The sequence below is a fragment of the Rhopalosiphum padi genome, chromosome 1, assembly GCF_020882245.1.
Source record: "Rhopalosiphum padi isolate XX-2018 chromosome 1, ASM2088224v1, whole genome shotgun sequence".
Lineage (NCBI taxonomy): Eukaryota > Metazoa > Arthropoda > Insecta > Hemiptera > Aphididae > Rhopalosiphum > Rhopalosiphum padi.
In genome coordinates this window covers 92634681-92654951 of record NC_083597.1, presented here as the reverse complement: position 1 = coordinate 92654951, position 20271 = coordinate 92634681, and the positions used below count along the sequence as shown (strand labels likewise).

At 23.6% G+C, this 20271-nt stretch overlaps 2 protein-coding genes across 7 annotated transcripts; one reads left to right on the top strand and one right to left on the bottom strand.

Moving 5' to 3' along the window:
* Positions 1 to 3726, top strand: LOC132932091 (N-alpha-acetyltransferase 30-like). The gene is made up of 4 exons (XM_060998308.1): positions 1 to 575; positions 668 to 788; positions 861 to 916; positions 3391 to 3726. The coding sequence occupies exons 1-4, from the start codon at positions 129 to 131 to the stop codon at positions 3526 to 3528; spliced, it is 762 nt and encodes a 253-aa protein (XP_060854291.1). The 5' UTR covers positions 1 to 128; the 3' UTR covers positions 3529 to 3726.
* A 1081-nt stretch (positions 3727 to 4807) lies between these two features.
* LOC132932090 (transcriptional regulator ATRX homolog) lies at positions 4808 to 20148 on the bottom strand. Of its 6 annotated transcripts, none has more exons than XM_060998301.1 (27): positions 19205 to 20148; positions 18893 to 19135; positions 16218 to 16339; positions 15730 to 15834; positions 15486 to 15619; positions 14541 to 15294; positions 14056 to 14132; positions 13811 to 13986; positions 11730 to 11815; positions 11128 to 11276; positions 10434 to 10607; positions 10305 to 10368; positions 9440 to 9565; positions 9243 to 9380; positions 9055 to 9171; positions 8487 to 8650; positions 8126 to 8415; positions 7625 to 7800; positions 7167 to 7382; positions 7045 to 7108; positions 6691 to 6865; positions 6220 to 6420; positions 5975 to 6152; positions 5654 to 5824; positions 5359 to 5579; positions 5217 to 5264; positions 4808 to 5144 (listed from the first exon to the last, which is right to left on the bottom strand). In XM_060998301.1, the coding sequence occupies exons 2-25, from the start codon at positions 18948 to 18950 to the stop codon at positions 5367 to 5369; spliced, it is 4128 nt and encodes a 1375-aa protein (XP_060854284.1). In that variant the 5' UTR covers positions 18951 to 19135; positions 19205 to 20148; the 3' UTR covers positions 4808 to 5144; positions 5217 to 5264; positions 5359 to 5366. The 6 variants fall into 6 exon arrangements, with proteins under 6 accessions (XP_060854284.1, XP_060854286.1, XP_060854285.1 ...); XM_060998303.1 differs by having other exon boundaries at positions 19296 to 20148; XM_060998302.1 differs by having other exon boundaries at positions 18893 to 19011; positions 19296 to 20148.
* Between the last annotated feature and the right edge of the window lie 123 nt (positions 20149 to 20271).

The window sequence follows — 20271 nt, the reverse complement described above, 5'->3', positions numbered from 1 at the left end:
ATAATAATAATAATGATGTTACTGTATAGTTTCTTAGCTGAATCTTATATTTCAACATGCATAACATTTCGAATCAATAAGTAATATGTCATAATAACTATTAATGCCGGAATTAAACGGTAACTTAAATGGCAGACGTACAACTTCAATCCCACGAGCTAGACACAAGAGATGATGACAAGTCTGTAGTGCTGTCTGACGTTGTCAACCGTGTAAACGAATCCATCGTTTACTCAAACACCGACCTAATTGCGGATGTGAATCTGCTATCGATATCCGAAAATAACGTCTATAGCGGCGATGTAGCGCAAAATAATTTGCCCTGTTTGAACTCTATATCGTTGACTTCCTCATCGTCGTCTAGTCAATGTAAGCCGTCGTGTTCGTCTAGTGCTATAAATAATAGCGATCATGCTGAAGGCTTACAGCAAATTGACGGTGTCAAATATGTTTGTTATAAAAACGAACAACAAATGAAGGACATTATGCGGTTAATACAAAAAGACTTATCTGAACCATATTCAATCTACACATACCGCTATTTTATACACAATTGGCCTAAACTATGTTTCCTTGTGAGTTTTAATCATATAGCCATTTTCTATAACTGCAACATCTGATTACACAGTTCATAAAACGTTTTGTCTGTTATTATATTATGTTCTAGGCTGTAGACGTAGATAAAAGTGTTGGAGCAATTGTGTGTAAGTTAGACGCCCACAGAAAAGTTAGAAGAGGTTATATTGCAATGTTGGCAGTAGATGAAAATTACCGAAAACAGCATATTGGTATTTTATTTTGTTACATGATCTAATAAACTAAATTAATGTTTTTAAATAAAGAATATGTCTATTTTTTAGGTTCTAATTTAGTATTGAATGCAATAGAAGCCATGGTGAATGATGGAGCTGATGAGGTAATATTTTTGTTTTATAATTCTATATTGATTAATGTAATTATACTGAATTTAAAATATTGATTAATAATATTTTAAATTCATGATAATTATTTGATGTAATTATTTAAGTAATCTGGTTGTAATTCTGTATTGAAATAAATATTATTTTTAGTTTAAAAAGTTCATAAGAATTAAGGATAATTTTTGTAAGGAACTGTTGAAGTATTTTCATGAATGGCTCACTTTTCCTTATAGTTTTAAATTAAATATGAAACTAATATATTTTGTAATTAATACAAGATCAATTTTAAATAAATTTTTTCAATAACTAATTTTCTTGATAATGGACCTTAAGGGATCAAAAGCGATAATTGTTTATTTTTTTTTTGTATATAGTGATCTAAAATCAAAATCTAAATATAGTCAATCTCAAGAAGGTTTGCTCACACATTTAAATTTTATTTAATTGGTTTATTGAATTGAAAAAAACATCTAATTCTCATATTGCGTGTATCTTAAGCAAATTACAAAAAAAGCACCATTTTCAATCCATTTAACTTGTTAACCACCATGTGATTGCAGGTGGCTTTAATTGATTATTACTATTTTATAACTTAGTATCAGAATAATTAATAGGTAATTTAAATTTTTTAAACAGATTCAACAAAAAAAGTTTTGCTCTAAAAATTTTCTAACATTAGATGAAAAAATTCAATATATTATATATAAGTTTTAAACATCATAAAATCTATCATGACATATTCACAAAAGTTTGTTGCTCAGATACCTTCTATTTCACATTATCTCAATAAATTGTGTTTTCATTTATCTCTTATCTTATGTTAATCTTAGTTTGTAAATTAATTAATTATAATTATATGTATATAAATTTTCCCAGAAATTAAATTTTTAATATAAACGGTTTGTGTTTGTGATATATCTTATTCATATACATTATATTTAATTGAATATCATAAGTGCTTATGGGGAATTTATTTGGAAGGGCAATAATTAAATCAAACATCAAGGTGTATTAAAAAAAAAAATTATATTAAAATTAAAATATCAATGAAATGTTTATTTAAATAATAATAAAGGTTAAAATTTTCAAAATTATTATATTATATTGATATCCGGGGCAGACATGTATATAGGAGGGGGGTTCAAAGGCCCCCCTGAAATAATTTCAAGTAACAAGGAAGAAATTGTTTTATTATGTATGCGGTACTACAATTTGTATTGCTATATTTTGTTAACCCATCCCCCCGTAATTATATTTTGTATACGTGCCTGACCAAGGGATGTGGGTATATGCCCTATTTTGCCCTCCATATTGATTATACTCTATTCAAGTTAAGAAGCTAACCTGGTGTTAAAAGTTTTTGTTGGATGGTGATCACTGATCAGGCAATACACAATTATTACTTCTGAGTGTACCATCTGTATGCATGCCAAGTATTTAAGATATGCGCCCCTGCACATTGACCAAATTATCTTCTTAACTTGAATAAAGTATAGCTATTTGTATAGCACTATCTTTATTAAATCCAAAATCTGGTTTTGTATTATATTTTTGTTAATATAATAAAAATATATTCTACACAATTTTAGCTAATAATATATTATTTTGTAGATATTATAATTATGTTATACTAGGTACCTAATACCTATGCATAAAATATATTTAACTAAGCAATTTTGTAGCAATATATTTGTTCAAATATCTAATTTCATAAACAATAACTAAATCTATAGTAATTATATTATCAATATTTTTGACTTAATACTATAATCATTGATAAAAATATATTTTTAAGACTGTAGTACCTACATGTGTTATCTTTGTGTTACTAGCACTAAGTGTCTAAGTTAGCACATGACATAGCAAACTTACATTCAGAAGACTCTTTTTTACTGTTATATTTTTTAATATTAGAATGAATTTGTCATTTATAACATTTAAAGATATGAATATTATCCTGGATAATATTATGTTTAATCATTTTAAAATTAAATAATATCAAAAAAGCCTGTAGCCCTGGATAATATTCTTACTTTCAAATTGTATAATAGTTCAATTCACTTTAATATTAAAATTGGATTCTTCTGAATGTAAATTTTGCTATTTTGTGTTAATAAGAGAAAGACAGCATATGCAAATAAAAAATCCTCTTAAACTATTTAATCAATATCAATTAAGCTAAGTAGCTTAATGGTTAAATAATGAAAATTAAATACTGATAAATAATTTAAGTGCTTTTCATTTTATAATTTGACGAGTTAGAACTTACAATTCTATAATAAACCCACTGGTTTATCTATTACTATGGTACTTATATTTTATATTTCCCTTTCTCATTTTATGCAATATTGATATAGTCAAGTATTTATTATATTATAAGGGTAATATTGACACATGCTAATTAATCTTATCGAATATTTGGTTTGTTTTTAAAATTCTTTAATAAATTATATTTTTGTATTAATTACAGGTTGTACTTGAAACAGAAATCACTAATAAACCAGCATTAAAATTATATGAAAACTTAGGCTTTGTACGAGATAAACGTCTATTTTGCTACTATTTGAATGGTGTGGATGCATTACGTTTAAAATTATGGCTCAGATAAGTTGCAATGGTACATTTAAATTATAAAAACGTCATGTGACAAATAAAAACAGTAAAACTTATTTTTTACTGTGCATACTATGTGTAGATTTAGTTTATTTGATGCATAAATATTCATATGTATAATAATTATGGTGTAAATTTATTATTACCTGTCGTTATATAAAAATTCTTCAATAAAATGTCGTTTTTAATTTGATTTGCATTTTATTCTTGAAAATAGAGGCTCCTATTATTCATAAACAATAATTGTGTTTAAATGTTCATGGCAAATTCAATACTTACAAACCGATATACTATAAATTCTGAATTTTAAAAAAAAATGTATGGTTTGTACTTAAATAAAAAATTATAGTATTTTTTCTGATTGTTTATTAATTAGAATAATTAGATTCAATCAACCAATAGTTGTAAATAAATTATTCACAAGTATACTCAATATTTTTTGTAAAATTTGTCTACAAAAGATATATTACAAAAATCATTATGTTAATATTATAATAATTGTTATAATTTTATAAATTTAAAAAGTACATGTATTAGAATTATCATTGTTTTTACATTATATATGACAACAGATTTATTAATTTTGTGGAAACCTAATATACCTATGTATTAATTATTATTTATCTATGATAAAAACACTTGTTATAATAATGACCATAATCATAGAACCCAAGCCTTGATTATTAGCAATGTTTACAATTTTTTATTGAGTATAGAAACATAATCATCCTTGGTACCAGATATATTTAAAATTAGATTCCTAATTATAAAAATCAAATACTAGGTATACTTATCAGTTTTGTCAATAATTTCTTTAGTACCTATGTTACCTAAACTATAAAATTATATTAATTAATAGCGATTCACAAGGGTTAGGTAATATAACAATTTTATAATATAATTTACATTTAGCAAATCCAATTTTGTATTATTTTAAAATAATAAATTTATCTATTTACTAATATTATAAGACTAACAACACAAAAATTGTTTTAGCCAAATACAAATTTGCTAAGTAGTACATGTGTAAGACAGAAAACTCATGTAGTCATGTGTATGTCATTTTTTTAATTTTTAATAAATCAGTATACAATTTTTGTTTATAGATAAAACATATACAAATAAAAAAAAAACTCAATGCTTAAAGATATTAAGATCATTCTTTAAATAATAATAAAAACATAGTAATAATTAATGTCTAATATAAGTTACATTATTAAGGTACTTTCCTTATAACAATTAAATCTAAAAACATGTAATAATTATTATTTCAAAATTAAAATAACTTAAATAAAAGCAAAAAGAATCACTTATTACGTACATATAAAATTTTGTTAATTTTTTTTTTATAAGATTTAAGAATTATAGAATTAAACATTAGTATGCACAATAACAGTTTTATTTGTAAAGAATATATTTAAAAAATAAATAACACAAATAATATATTTATATATTCTTGGTGTTAAATGAATAAGTATTCATTTATTTGATAGTATAAAAAAAACTGTTATGTAGCTATAACATAATTTATATAATACTTTTTGCTTAACATGTTGAGCATCATTTACTTTAGAACATATAACAGTAAGTCTTGATAACGCTTAAAGACAACTAGAAAAAAAATTGTGTAACTTCACAATTTAAGTAAAATTTTAAATCAAACAGAGTATTAGAATTACTTACTAAGTTCTATTGAGTACATTATTATACACATCTGCCAGTTTCAGATGACTTGAGTACCAATAATATATATGAAATAAAAACAATTTTAAATTTATTATTAGGATTAAATTTTATTTTAATATTATAATATTAATATATATACTTTATTTCCTAGTCACTTTCAGATCCACAAAATATAGGTAATATTGATTGTTTAATAGAAACGTTAGCTGAATCATTTTCTTTTTTATAATTTTCCCATGCTGCATTTCTACCATCCTCATCTAATTCTTCTGCTTCATTATTTTGTAGTAATGAGTCATGTTCTAGTATGTTCATAACAAGGTCTTCATGCCTTAATATTAATTCAGCCATCAAACGATCCTTCAGCATTGATATTAAAAATAAAAAATAAAAATAATGTAAAAACATATTTAAAAATCATTTAATATAGGAACCTTAGGTAAATTTAATGTTGATTTAGGTTTAGTAGTATTTGGTTCAAATTCATAAAGTTCTTCCTGACATTTAGCATTAAAATGACGATCAATTTGATGTTCATCAATTATACGAAAAGCCATTGATAACTTTGATATTTGACGTTCATATATTTTTTGCTCCATTGTACCCTTTATTTAACGAATAAAAGTAATTCAATAAGTATATTCAAAATTTTAGAATGAAAAAATTATAATAATACAAATAAGTAAAAATATTAAAAAAAAACATTATAAAATACAATTTATGTAGTCTTTAGCATATTTTTTTGTTTTATTTACCTCAGAAATGAATCTATAAATATAACATGGTTTAGTCTGCCCAAATCTAAATACACGAAATATACTTTGAACATTTAGGGATGGATTCCATGTCACATCAAAAATAATAACTCTGTTAGCACCAACTAAATTAATACCTAAATTAAAAGCTTTTGTCGACAATAATAAAAGTCTCAACCTGAAAATTAATTATTTCATAGTAAATATAAAAAATTACTTAAATATTAAAAAATAATAATATATACCTAGGATTGTTGATATCATTAAATTTTTCACAATAATCTTCTCTCTCTTTTAAACTTACTGAACCATCAATTCTATAAAAATCTGCACTGTGATTCCAAGATTTACCATAAGGACCCCCTTTATCATCAGATTTATCTTCAGCATTTTCCAAAAAGTCCTGAATGAGATCAAGAGTAAATAATGACTGACTGAACAATAACCTATAATAGAGTAGACATTTGTTAAGTTCTTAAAATGATAATTAGTTTTTGTTTTGCATTAAAAATTTGGTTAAGAGGCCGTTCTGGTAAAAGTGAAACGTATAGTAGCATAGTATTCACAAAAAATTATAAAAAATCATATATTTATATCTTATGTATAAGAAAATATAGATAATCACCAATCCATTTTCCAGTACTTACCTGGATTAAAATTTTAACAAAAAGAATAATTCAAATTGTAAGCTAATGTTAAATATAAATTATGCGTACACTTTATCACCAATTTTTTCACATTCTTGAAGTATTGAAAACATCATTATAAACTTTGAGTACGGGTACACAGATTCCAAATCAGTTTTTGAAACATAAGGTTTCCACCACTTAAGATTAATATTTGGTTTTTTCGTGATTGTTGAGTCAAAAACTGAGACTGGTATTTGCCTATCTATAAAATTAAAATTATCAATACTGAAATATTATACATCAAAATAATACATTTTAAATAAATATCTTCAATTAATATTTATAATTTCTTTAAGAAAACAGTTTTTAGTTTATTGAAATATCAACTTTCAAATACAAATCTAATCCATTTTTAATTATGTGAAATTCTTTTTTTCTTACTTTCAACTTCTTCAATAGAATTTGAATAAGAATCAATATAACTAGTGTCTTTAAATTTTTGTTTCTAAAAATAAAACATATTTTATTAAACAATTAATAAGAAACAAGTTTATAAATTATACTTCTCTTTTTGATTCAGTTCGGTTGGCATATAATGCTAATAGTTTAGGATGGGTCCAAACTATTTGAAGCATATTGTAATTAGTAAATAAATCTGACTGTCTATAAGAATCTAAATATTTCTGATATAATTCTATTTGTTTATCAGCTATCTTCAAGTAAATTACATATTCATGTTTAGGAGGTAAAAAAGGTGTAAGAACATTATAATCAAATCTCTAAAAAAAAAAAATAAAACAAATAAATAAATAATTTTATAATAATAGTGTAAAATGTAATTGAAAAAATGTAAATTATTTTAAACAATATTAAATAATTTTTAAATTTAAACTAGTAATTTACTAATTGTTGTATACTGTTAATACAAATACTATTACAATATTTAGAAATATCACCAACTTTAGATTTGTATAACAAGACTAGACTTGATTGTAAAAATTAACATAATAATAAAGAATACCTGTACAAATCCTTCAAGCATTTTATGCAATACATGTGATCTTCCTTTCATCAATTCTACGTCTATTGAAGTTGAATCTAAGTATTGCCCGTTAGTAATTGGATTTATAAAACGGTTAGTAAAATCTTTTATTGATCCTAATAAATTTGGTCGAATAAAATCAACCATACAATGATCTATAGAAACATTGGGAAATAAATCAACTTAGGTAAAATTATTAAAATTTCTAGGGTATGAGTGAACCTGGGATAAACATAGAAATTAGGTAAATAATTTTAAATTTTCTTTTATTTTGTATACTTTAAAGGTAAAGCTGGAGCCCTTTAAAATTTTTGTTTGATAGTGGTACTTGTCTCAATTATATGATAAATAATTATTTTAATTGACATAATTTACATAATTATACATATGTATTATTACATAATTTGATTTTTAATTTGCTATTGAAATAATAATTTTGTGAACTTATAATAACTAAGATAATTTACATACAATACATACATTCTTTTAAATTATTTTGTAATGGTGTTCCAGTTAACACAATTCTTCTAAGTGTTTTGATACGATTAACTGTTTTTGATACTGTTGTGACATGGTTTTTAAGTACATGTCCTTCATCACATATGACTAAATCTGGTCCGGGATCAACAAGTCCTTCTAAGATTGAAGGAAATTTGTCAATATACTTGTAGTTAACAACTGATCTATACAACTCATAGCTTGTAATCAATACCCCATGTTCTCTACGCCATTCATCTATAATATTTTTTCGGCTTTCATAGGTTTTAGATCTAAAATGAAAATTGTTTAAATAACTTGAAATTAATAATTAAATGCCATAATATTTTGATAATATTCTTACTCGACTAAGTTAAGTATAAAAAAATGTTTTTTTTCATCAATATCATGTAACCATTTATGAAATTCCTTACACCAATTTTCAATTGTTGCATTGGGAGTAATAATTAATACAGTTTTAATACCAGTTTCAGGGTACCTAAATAATGTATGAATTAAAGATATAATCTGAAAAAAAAATTAATTATTTTGCTATAGATATTATAGAAAGTATTGTCTTTATTTAATAGTTCACATTTTAACATTTAAAATATAGTATACAATTTAGTTTGTATAAATTAATAGTTTTTTTTCTGTTTTATACAAATTAAAAATCATTTAATCTATTTATAAATATTTATGTGTAGAAAAAAAAAATACCATAGCCAAATTTTAAAATATAATTAATGATAATTACTTTTTTTTTAACTTTAATTATTGTAATCAAAATTAATTTTTTCTAGTAGGACAATATTATTAAGGATCAAATAATTAAAAATAATTTATATTACACTTGGAAACCAATTACTTATGATTTAAGAAACTAAGTTTAATGTACAAGATTATTATGAGGAATGTATAACATTACATACTTGTAGTGTTTTACCTAGACCCATACAGTGAGCTAAGATTGATCCATTTCCTTTATGTTCTTTAATTCTTGCTAATGATTCAAACACAGAATTCCACAGAAATGTTATTCCTTTCACCTATTTATTTAAGAATAAAATTATTAATTTAAACAATATCATATTAGTTACTTCGAATGAATTTGTCTAACCTGATGTGGTTTGAGAAACTTCGCAAGATCCGGATGAACTGCAATAAGTTCTTCATTTGTTTTATCATCAAAATCTAGCAATAATTTTTTACAGAATTCTGTTTCCAATGGTGTTGGTACATCACAATTTTCATTATACTAAAATATTTAAGTGAACAAATACATCAAATTCATAAAAAAACATTAACTATATATACTAGCTTTTGACGTTTTTGTACGCGGTTCTTCCGAAGTTCTTCTTCTTTTATGGCATTTTGAGTGGATTCACTAAGTTCCTCTTGTATTATTAATCTTCGAATATTTTTTCGTCCTTTCATCAATATCTAATTAAACAAATTGCAAAACTTATAAATTATGTAAGTTTCAAATGCATGGCCAGTTGGCCATGGCATATTTTGGAAGGTCAGTTAAAAAAACCACAACTTATAATACATTTTTTTTAAGTATGTAACATGGTTATATGTTACACATTTGTGCATTTTGAAGTTGTATGAGTTTTTTCAAACAAATGGACATTAAAAAAACCAAATGTAAACTATAGTTGACATCTTTTTTTATCAATCATCAAATGAATCATAGCATAAATACAGTCAAATCTCCCCTAATATATTTAAAATAGCCAATTTGTGAATCTGATTACAAGAAAAATTTTGATAGTAAATAGATTTATCTAAGTCAAGTAGTTTATTTTTTAGAATTTTTTTAAAATATCAATATTTTTTGATTAAATTAATTTGGAACGTAATAACTTTTTTAAAAATATGATTTTTGAAAATTTTCTGATATGAGTACATTTCTTTAATTATTTACTCATCATATAACATTAAACAATTTTGTCATACGTTTAAGTAGCACAATTTTTTTTGTTTTTTTTTTTGGATAAGTCTATCTGTTACACCCTGTATATTTTTAACAGAAAAAAAAACTAAATAGGATTAATTTGTTACACATTTATTTTAAGTCTTTATTATATTTTGTAATTTAAAAATTGTGGTAACAAGGAGCATCATTATTTAAAAATTAAAAATAATACTAAGTTAATTTATACATAAATATACTTACATTATTATGAGATACTTTACTATTATCAGAATCTTCATCAAAACTATCATTAGACAGTTGTCTACTATAAAATATGTTATTGTTAAGGATTAAATCGTATTTAATGGAAGTTTTCATATAAAAACTTACTTTCTTCTACGCTTTTTAACTGTTAAAGAAGATGAACTTTCATCGGAACTACTGCTGCTATTGCTAGTTGATAAATCAAATATGCTTTTTTTAGTCAGATTTTTGGAATTGGGTTTTTTTGTTTTTTTTACTGATGAATCTGAATCATTAGACGAGTTAGATGTTATCAGCATTCTATATTTAACATAAAAATATAAAAATTCTTTTATTTTAGTAAATTGTAACAAATAGTTATAATAGCAAAAACAAATTATTAAATTAAATTCTGTAAACAAGATAGGGAAAAAATATTGTTCAAGAGCTAATATAGCTAATAATATTTAATAATATTATCATATGAAATAAATAAAATTAAATGTATTTTTTTTTAATAATTAACTCTTTTTTAATCAATATAAAGTTGATAATATTAAAAATAAGTATATATATATATATATACATTTTTTGATAATTATAACAAATTTAATTTATTTAAATACACACAATATAGTATACAGTTTTTGACTTAAAATTAAAAATAGCTATTAGTTAAATACTTCAACTTAAACATTTTCATATAAATATTATGCCTCAATGCCTTCAATAGAGAAAGTACAAAAACATTATGTTGTATAAACAGAAAAAATTGTATTATATAGTACAAATACTTAAAATATTCAAAATACGTTCATTAGTATAAAAAAAGTATTATCACCTTTTTGTTCCTTTATTTTTTTTATTAAATTCAATACCAGAATCATTATTTTTATTAGTAACACATGGTATAATAAATGAAGATGATTGTTTTGAACAAGTTATGTTTTTATTATTATGTTTATCAGATGATAATTCTTCTGGCATTACCTTGAAATAAAATACAATTTAATAATTACCACCAATTCATATTAATAACTTCTTTTTGTAGCAAGATTAAAAACTAGCTTTTTAATCAAATTAAAACCAAATTGTAGAAATAAGTTGTAGGAACTATAATAATTGCCAGTCTTGTCAATCGCACAGATTATTCACAAGAAGCAAAGAACTATACAATTTAGACAAAATCATAAATGTTTAAATAATTGTACGGATTGAAACGGAGTGGGCTGTCCTATCTACACCAATGTTTTGTAATATTGATATATATATATTTTTATTTTATTTTCAATAAATTATGGCAGCATCAGAGATGTACTGCGAAAATATTTCCAAGGCGTTGTCAGTTCCAAGCAAAAAAAAAATAAAGAACGATTAACTTCATAATTTTTTTTTATACAACAATATATACATAACATAATTAATAGTAATTAATAGACTTACAACGATGTCTTTACTTTCTAATTCAACATAACTATTAATAGTATCACATTTCTTAGAATCAATTAAGGTTGAATTTATCACATCACCTACGAAAAAAATATTAAAAAAATACAGGTATCGAACATTATACACATTTGAAAATTCAAAGTATAAATTAGTTTTTATTTTATACTTCACAGTCAAAAATTAGCCATAAACAATAAATACCATTCAAATTTAATATTTTAGTACATGATTGAGAAGTAAAGAATTTTTCAATATATCTTTATTAATGAGTATATTTATTTAAATTATTTTTTTTTTTTTGAAAACAATGAAAATATCATTAAAAATTAACTATTTATTATAATTTAAAATAACTCTTTTTGTTATGTACAGTATAAATCCATTTACAAATAATTCAAAACTATTAAATATTCAATAAATCAATAGTTCATTTAGAGTAAATTAAGTAATATAAATACTAGATTAGGTAACAGTTAATATAAATGTACTATCATTAGTAGCATTTTTTTATTTTTGGCTAATAAAACAATTAAAACAATTTTAACTACAAAATAATTTATGCATTTTTAATTACTTTTAACTTTATTTTCAATCCCAATAAATTCAAAAATTATGTTTTTTTTTTTTTTAATTAAATTATTATGTTTAATACAAATTAATAATTTTTAATTGTACATGATATAACTTGTGTAAATTACTAATCGATTCATTTTAGATTTATATACTGGCTGTTAAGGTAAGGCAGTTGTTATTTCATCAATAACAGCAATAAAATTAATTATTGTCAATTGTTGAAGTTAAGAAAATCATATGAGTGATATTATATATTTATGTGCAAGTGGAAATAGGAAAATTTGATAACCACTAGTACAAACATCCCAAGATGCATACTAAAGATTCTTGTATTAAATTTTAAGTTTTAGGGCTTAGATAATAAAGTTTAGAATATAATAAATAAGTACTAAATTTATAAAATTTAGAATACTTATTTTAAACTTTGTCTCTAACAATATTAACTTCTAGGTCAGTGATTCCCAACCTTTTTCATTCTACACCCCCCTTGTAAATTTACTAAAATATCATTGCCCCCTCAAATTAGAGTTTAGGCAAATTTTTTTTTTGTAAGCGGTGCAAATAGACCATACAAAATAACTATATATTATATAATATACAACTATTTACTTTTATTATTTTCATAATTTTAAAAATTTATTATAAATCAGCTTACGAAGTAATAGTATTAAGTATAAGAAAAAATTATTGAATATAACTATTTCCGTAATTCCATCATCACTATATTCCTCTCGAGCAGACTAAGTCTCTAAATTCCCGCTGGGGGGGGGGGAATCCCCCCACCAGGTTGGGAGCCGCTGCTCTAAGTACTGCGTATGGTTAACACCTATGCAGTGCTACTACTGAGAGCATCACTTTATTATTTCAACAACTGACCAGCTTGAATTCTTCCCCCTCCTTTCCAGATTTGAGCTAATGAAAATATACTGATATTTTTACAATCTTGACTAAATTAAACACTGTCCTATATAATTTATTCAAGTTAGGAGTTACACTAGCAATGTTCAGTTTTTGTCCAGTAGAAGTTAGGCAATACTTGTTTGTCATACATTCACCTCTTAAGATTGATTATTTGAGCGTATGCAATGTAGTAATACCATGTTCCTATGTCCAATCATTCAAGTTAGCCACCCAATTAAACTGTATTTATTATTATGATTTATTAATAGTCCTTGCAACACACTGCAGACTATTATAACTATAATAATTATATTGCATTCATCAAGAGAATGCAACTATGTGAAGCTCAAAACCAGTCTATTTTTGTGCATTCCTACCACTTTTCAGTGCAATTGCTTCGCATTGACGACGATAATATCACCACCATCGAGTAGCATGATGAAAAAAATCTTCGGTTAGGTTAGGTTAGACTTCGGGACAGCAGAGAGCATTAATTTGAATGCACAAAAGAGTTGCATTTTCTCAATAAACACAGTATAGTTACCAATAGCTATTTGATATTGAATAGCAATTTTTTTTCAACAAATTAAATTTATAAATACCCAAGACAATTTCATCAATTGTTTTAATAAATTGGCACATTTTTTCCGACTTATTAACTTCATTTTTTGGAAATTCTTTCAAACTTGTATTTTTAGTATGGTTAATATCAATATTATCAATATTAACTCTGATTTTATTTTTAGAACAGTTGTCATTATCATTTAAATATATCAGCCTAAAATAAATATGTGAATTACATTTTTATACAAACTTTACTTATTATTGTTCTAAAATAAACGTATACCTTTCATTTATTTTTACATCCAATTTGTCACCAAGTATTTTTTGATTTTTGGTTGAATTTTTAGCTTGATTTTTTGTCTAGATAATATTAATGAAAAATGTATAATACAAATACAAACAAATTAAATTTATTATAATAGCACAGTATGAAAGGGGAAGCAAAATAAAACAATGTTAAGTTACTAAAAAAAGCTTCATTTAAAATTAATGAAAACATTTTAAACATTGTAAGTTATCTATTTAAAAGTGAAAATAATAAGGTTATTAATAATATTGAGCATAAATCCCATAAAAACTATATTGAAGGAAATTATATATAATTGGTTAATATTTATTTTGAAGCTTATAACAATAAAAATATTTTACAATTTCATACTTTGTATATTCTGTATTCAAAAATAATATATTTCAGTGTATAGAAATAACAGTTATCAAATCATCCAGGTAAACTATATTATGTATTAAAAAGTTAGATAAATATTTTACCTTATTGATTTGTATTACATCATGATTTTTTAATTTCCTCATATTATACTCTAATTCATTATCTTTATCATCAACTATTTTATTATTTACTAAATCAATTTGACTTTCATTACAGAATTTGTTATTTATAATACTTGATGCAATGGATTCATTGTTTATATTCGATTGTTTTTTAACAATAGTTAATTTCTTATTTGAAGCTTTGGATTTTGATAGCAAGCTTGAAGATATTGTTAAGTTTAAATTATCACCATCCATTTTGTGTTTATTTTGTGATCTTAAAATTCTTGTAGTACATAATATGTTCGACTTATTTAATGATAGATTGTTTGAATTATTTTTTATTACTTTATCTAAATTTTCATTTAATCTTGAATTACTGAATAATATGAGTTTATCATCGTCAAAACATAAGGATTTCATCATATCAGATACAGTATCACTTAAACGTGAACTTATACTAAATATGCTCTTAAAATTGATTAAAGTAGAACAGGTTTTTTCTAAAATATTCTCAAAAATATTAAACAATCCATTTAAATGTTCATCAACAGGAATATTATCGTCAAAAGAAAATTCTGTAAGTTTATTTATTATAAACGATCTATATGATTTTAAAATAAATTTAATGCATAAATTGGTTTTAATACTATTTATCATAGAATTTTGCCCAATTTTAGCTTCATTTATTAAGTATTTCAAAACAGTTTGGTCATGTTTTGTTTCATTAACTGATAAACCACCAGGTATACATCTAAAAATAAATAAAATATACACATATAAGTAACTTAGTAGGTATATTATTATAACAGAAAAAAGTAATTCGTACAAATTTAAAAATTAAAACTAAAAAGTTTCATATTTGTTACAGTTATTAAGAAAAAAAAATATAAGATGTTTTTAGAAATAGATAATTAGAATATTCAATCTATAAAATTTACTTACAACTGAGAATAAAATACTTTTAACATATTGGCAGCTTGAGCTCTTTGTTTCCACAACATTTTTGGTACACAAGTAAAGCATTTACTTATAACACCATTCGATAGTAGTTCAATGTTATAGTTTTCAACACACCGCTAAAAAAGTAAATAAGTTTATTTTAAACAGAATTGACTTTAAAAATAATTAATTTTTTTTCCAAATTAATTGAAATTAAATTTAATAAAATAATGCAATTTTTAATTACATTACAAACATTGAGATTGCATTTTACACAATTAGATAGATCTTTGTTTGATATGCATAATATACAACTATATTTATTTCCTTCACATAATTTGTAGTAACAGCCCTAAAAAATAAAATTTAAGTTTAAACATTAGTATTTACATATTAAACAAAAATAGCTATTGTTATAAAAATGATGTTTATTATTTTATACTAAAATTTAATTTATAGGAATTATACGATCAAAATCTGGATAATGGAAATGTAACACACAAGTTAAAAATATTTATCATATTATTTGTGATAATAAATGAAAGAACAGTAATATAAAAAAGAGCAAACTGTTTTGGAACATAACATTTACTTTAATGGTTTGAAAAAGTATAAATTTTTAGTCTGTATAATTGTAAACTTTTATTTTTTGTTCGTTTATATAACTTGGACATTTGGTTGATTAATATTCAGACAATTAGCTTTAAACTGTATATTTTTTTTGATAGAACTTACTTGACAACATAGGAATAGATGAGTTTGATGAACCATTATTATTTTCTTCAAAATAATTTCATTTAATAGATCATCATTACAAATTGTACATTCAACTTTATTGTTCAAAATGTCTTCAATAACTAGTAACATAAAATAAATTGTACTAAAAAGTAATAATTTATAAATACCTACAGTGATATATTATTATTTTTTATATTACCAATGTAATATTTTTATCAAAGATTGATACCACTAATATCCTCAACATTGCTATTTTTTTTATTAGAATTAGATATTTTCTTAGTATAAATTAATACATTCATAATATGATTTAACGATTATAATTTAAATACATAAAATATGAAATACACAAAAATTGTAAAAGTTAAATTATTTATGATTTCAAATTGATTTAACAATTTTGTAAAAATTAAAAAAATGGAAAATTTCAAGTGACTATGACATTTTTAAATCGTTTGGGTGGGTTTGACTAAATATAAAATACAGGCCTAAAATTATCATAGACCTTATACTAAAGTCTATGAAAATTATATACAATTATAAATTATAATAATCATTTTATTTTATGTAACCAAAGGCAACCCTTTATAAACATAGATATTTATTTTTTGTGAATCCCTCTTTAAAATGTAAATTTAAAAACTGGTTTAAAGGTGCACATCGTAATATATAGGATTCAAAACAACAAGTAAATAGACTTGGCTTTAGATAGTGGATTGTTAACACATACACACACATATATACATACATACAAACACACATAGCCTTTTATTAATATAGATTAATAAATTTTGCAAAGGTAATGTAATATTATACTGTACACTATTTAAATCTTCTTAAGCAATGTTAAGTTAAAAGTATGTTAATATTAAAATGTAAATACTTATATTGCATAACAAAGATAATTTTATTTTATTTGTATACCTATTACTCATAAAACCAATTAAGTAATTAATTAACTTAAATTTAGTACAATTTTCTTGGTAAATTAATAATGATTAATAATATACTATTAATAAGTTAGTAATTGCTTAATAGTTAATAGGTAAAATAAATATATACGATAAGGGAATTGAAGTGGATACCTAATAAAATCATCAAATTACATTTTGATTTTAATTATCTGTATTTCTTATTTACTACTTACATTTAAATTAGAACCGATTTTATACTACAATATACAATACAAAATTATAAACTAATTTTAAATTGGTAGGCACCTTGAATTTTTTTGAAAAGAAAACATTTTTTTGTAATTGAATTCCTAAAGAATATCATTTATTATAATTTATAATACATTTATTTTCTATAATTACTCAATGATTGTTTATATAACGTCATAACATACATATTTTGTATTTGTGAAAACAAATAAAACTTATTAATTGGAAATAAGTAGTAAATAATCATTAACAAAAACATAGGTTAGGTAGGTTAGGTATATATCAAAACAAATCAAGTACCTAGTTTATACTGATATTTTATTTTTAGATCCTTACCAATAAGGTAATAACATCATAGGCGCAACTAGGGTCAAAAGCTGAGGGGGCTAAAAATATTTACAAGTCTCATGTTTAATCAAAAAATGTTCTACCCCGCATAATCACTTAGCTATGGCTTATATAGGAGATTTTTAAAGAGGAATGTGGCAAAAGCCTAAAATATAAATTGTTTGTAAATAAGGTAGATAGGTATGTTTCGATAATACAGTTTTAAGTAACCTGGTTAATAATTCAGTAAAAATAAGCTATACATACTTACTCATAATAAATATATAATAAAATGAGGATGTCATAACACTCATAACCTCCTAACATTTCCTTTTTACATGCTACTGTCTAATCAATAAAAATAGAAAGCTTAAAAAAATAATACACCTATTTATTAATAAAAAATATTGTTTATTATGAATAATAATAATGTTTTTAAACAAAATTATATTGAATAAAAAAAGTATACAGTAAAAAAAATATTTTTATCATATACCTATTATAATAAATTACATAAGTACCTAACTCATAACACATAATAACAGATTGATAGTATTATTATTTTATATTAAAGTAATAGGTACGCCTATCCTTTTTTGAAAATTTATCAACAATAACCTGAATGTCAATTGTATTAGCAATGTCTCTTTCTATACATAAAATAGATAAATAACTAAATCTTTTTTGTCCCATACTACATCTTAATCCAATTTTTTATACGCCTCATTGAGGAAAATGAGCTTTTGCATGTAGCTGAAAATTATAACTGATAAGCTGCAATAGACGTGTTATATAATATAAATGTCAATAAATATTTAGTTATTTTGTTAGTTGTAATTAAATGGTTTCAATAAATTTAATAAGCTTCAAGTAAAATCGTTTAAAAACTGGGGGAGCTAAGCCTCCCCCCCAAGTCCCCCCTAATTGCGCCTATGAATAACATTATATTATATACTATAGTAATAAAATGCTAATAAGTAACGAGATAGGTAATAATTATGATTATACAAACTATATTAAAATTTAAAATAGTATATAATTAAAATAATATATTTGCATTTATGTCATATATATTATTTAAATTATATACTAAATTAATATATTAATATTGTCCAATATAAAATTACATTTTATAGTCTATTGTAAAAGTAGAACATAAACATAAAATTTTAGACAATTTACCTCCAAAATGCTGTTTACGGTATTGTATTTCATCGTTATTAGGATAAACAGTTTCCATTTTGATATATTATAGTAGAACTTGGAAGCTAATCAACGTTACAAAATAAATGAAAAACTTCCTAAAAAATGGATTCCAATAACATTCAAATTAATAAAGCACGTGTCAAAGGTCCACGCGTACGTACATGACAGTAACGCACAAATGCATCTACAATAATACGACACACACTACGACTAGAACGTCTAGAACACAATAGATTAATAGAATATTAAATGAAATTATATCAGAATGCAAGATAGTCACAAACTCACGTCTCACATTCGTCATTAACGCGTTTAAAGCTACTTAAAAATTAAAATATACTATTATTTATCCGCCGGCTAGCGGAACATAATAACTTACCGCCGCGGTGGAAAACAATAGAATTTTACTTGCACTGCTGTAGTGTGTGCGGCGTGCCGTGCGGGCCTTTAAGGTAGTTGTCCACATGACCATTCACATCTATGGATATTTTGTTTCTAGTGTTTCTACTTTCCTGCCTTCCAGGGAATATTGTTAATGTGAATAGTGTGATCATAGAATTGATATTATCACGAATTAAAATATATTTTAATTTGTGGATAGGTACATTGATTTTGAAATATATTTATATTATATTTTTAAAATCGATGGTGGATATTATAATACTGCGATATCACGATGTGGATACCATGACAAAATCCATGAACAAAGTATACAGATATAGATAATTATCTATATCTAATTATATTCTATATTTAATTTTTATTTTTATTACCTAAACAGTGGAAACCCCCCAAAAAGATTAAAGGGAATGGTGCTGCGACCTACTCTTTGACTAACTCTTCAAAAAAAAAAAAAGAAAGGCGGAGTGTCGCCAATACATAGGTATTATGTGACATACTGACATGTGTATTAAATAATTACTACACAAACATAATATATAATACTATAATATTCTTATTGTCAACACTTAAATCGTAATGCACTTGTATTAAAATTGTTTACTGACTAAAGACCGATGGACATTCCCCATCGATCATGTAATATGAATAATATTATGATAGGTATAGGTACATAATAATATAATAATATAACATAATAATTAATATAGCTTAATTACCCGGCTACGCCCGTGTGCAGTTTTTACTTTCTCTAAATGAAATTCTTAAATCAATACTATACACATAAATTGGCGCAACTAGGAGGGTGCGCGGAGGACTTGTTCATCCCCAAAAATTAAAACCCATTTTCTAAAAAATGTTGCACTATAATGTATATACTATATTGAGAAAAATAAGTGTCTATTATGTTCCCAGCTATGTACAATAATAATTAATATACATATATCTTATAATAT

Bases quoted from the DNA above. Each gene is read 5' to 3' on its own strand.
- LOC132932091 (XM_060998308.1), top strand. From the start codon at position 129: ATGGCAGACGTACAACTTCAATCCCACGAGCTAGACACAAGAGATGAT. The intron at 576-667 runs GTGAGTTTTAAT...ATTATGTTCTAG, and splicing joins GGCCTAAACTATGTTTCCTT to GCTGTAGACGTAGATAAAAG. The intron at 917-3,390 runs GTAATATTTTTG...TATTAATTACAG, and splicing joins TGAATGATGGAGCTGATGAG to GTTGTACTTGAAACAGAAAT.
- LOC132932090 (XM_060998301.1), bottom strand. From the start codon at position 18,950: ATGGAAACTGTTTATCCTAATAACGATGAAATACAATACCGTAAACAG. The intron at 9,566-10,304 runs GTAAGTATATTT...TTGTTTAATTAG, and splicing joins GTAAAGTATCTCATAATAAT to ATATTGATGAAAGGACGAAA. The intron at 9,381-9,439 runs GTATATATAGTT...TAAATATTTTAG, and splicing joins TACAAAAACGTCAAAAGCTA to TATAATGAAAATTGTGATGT.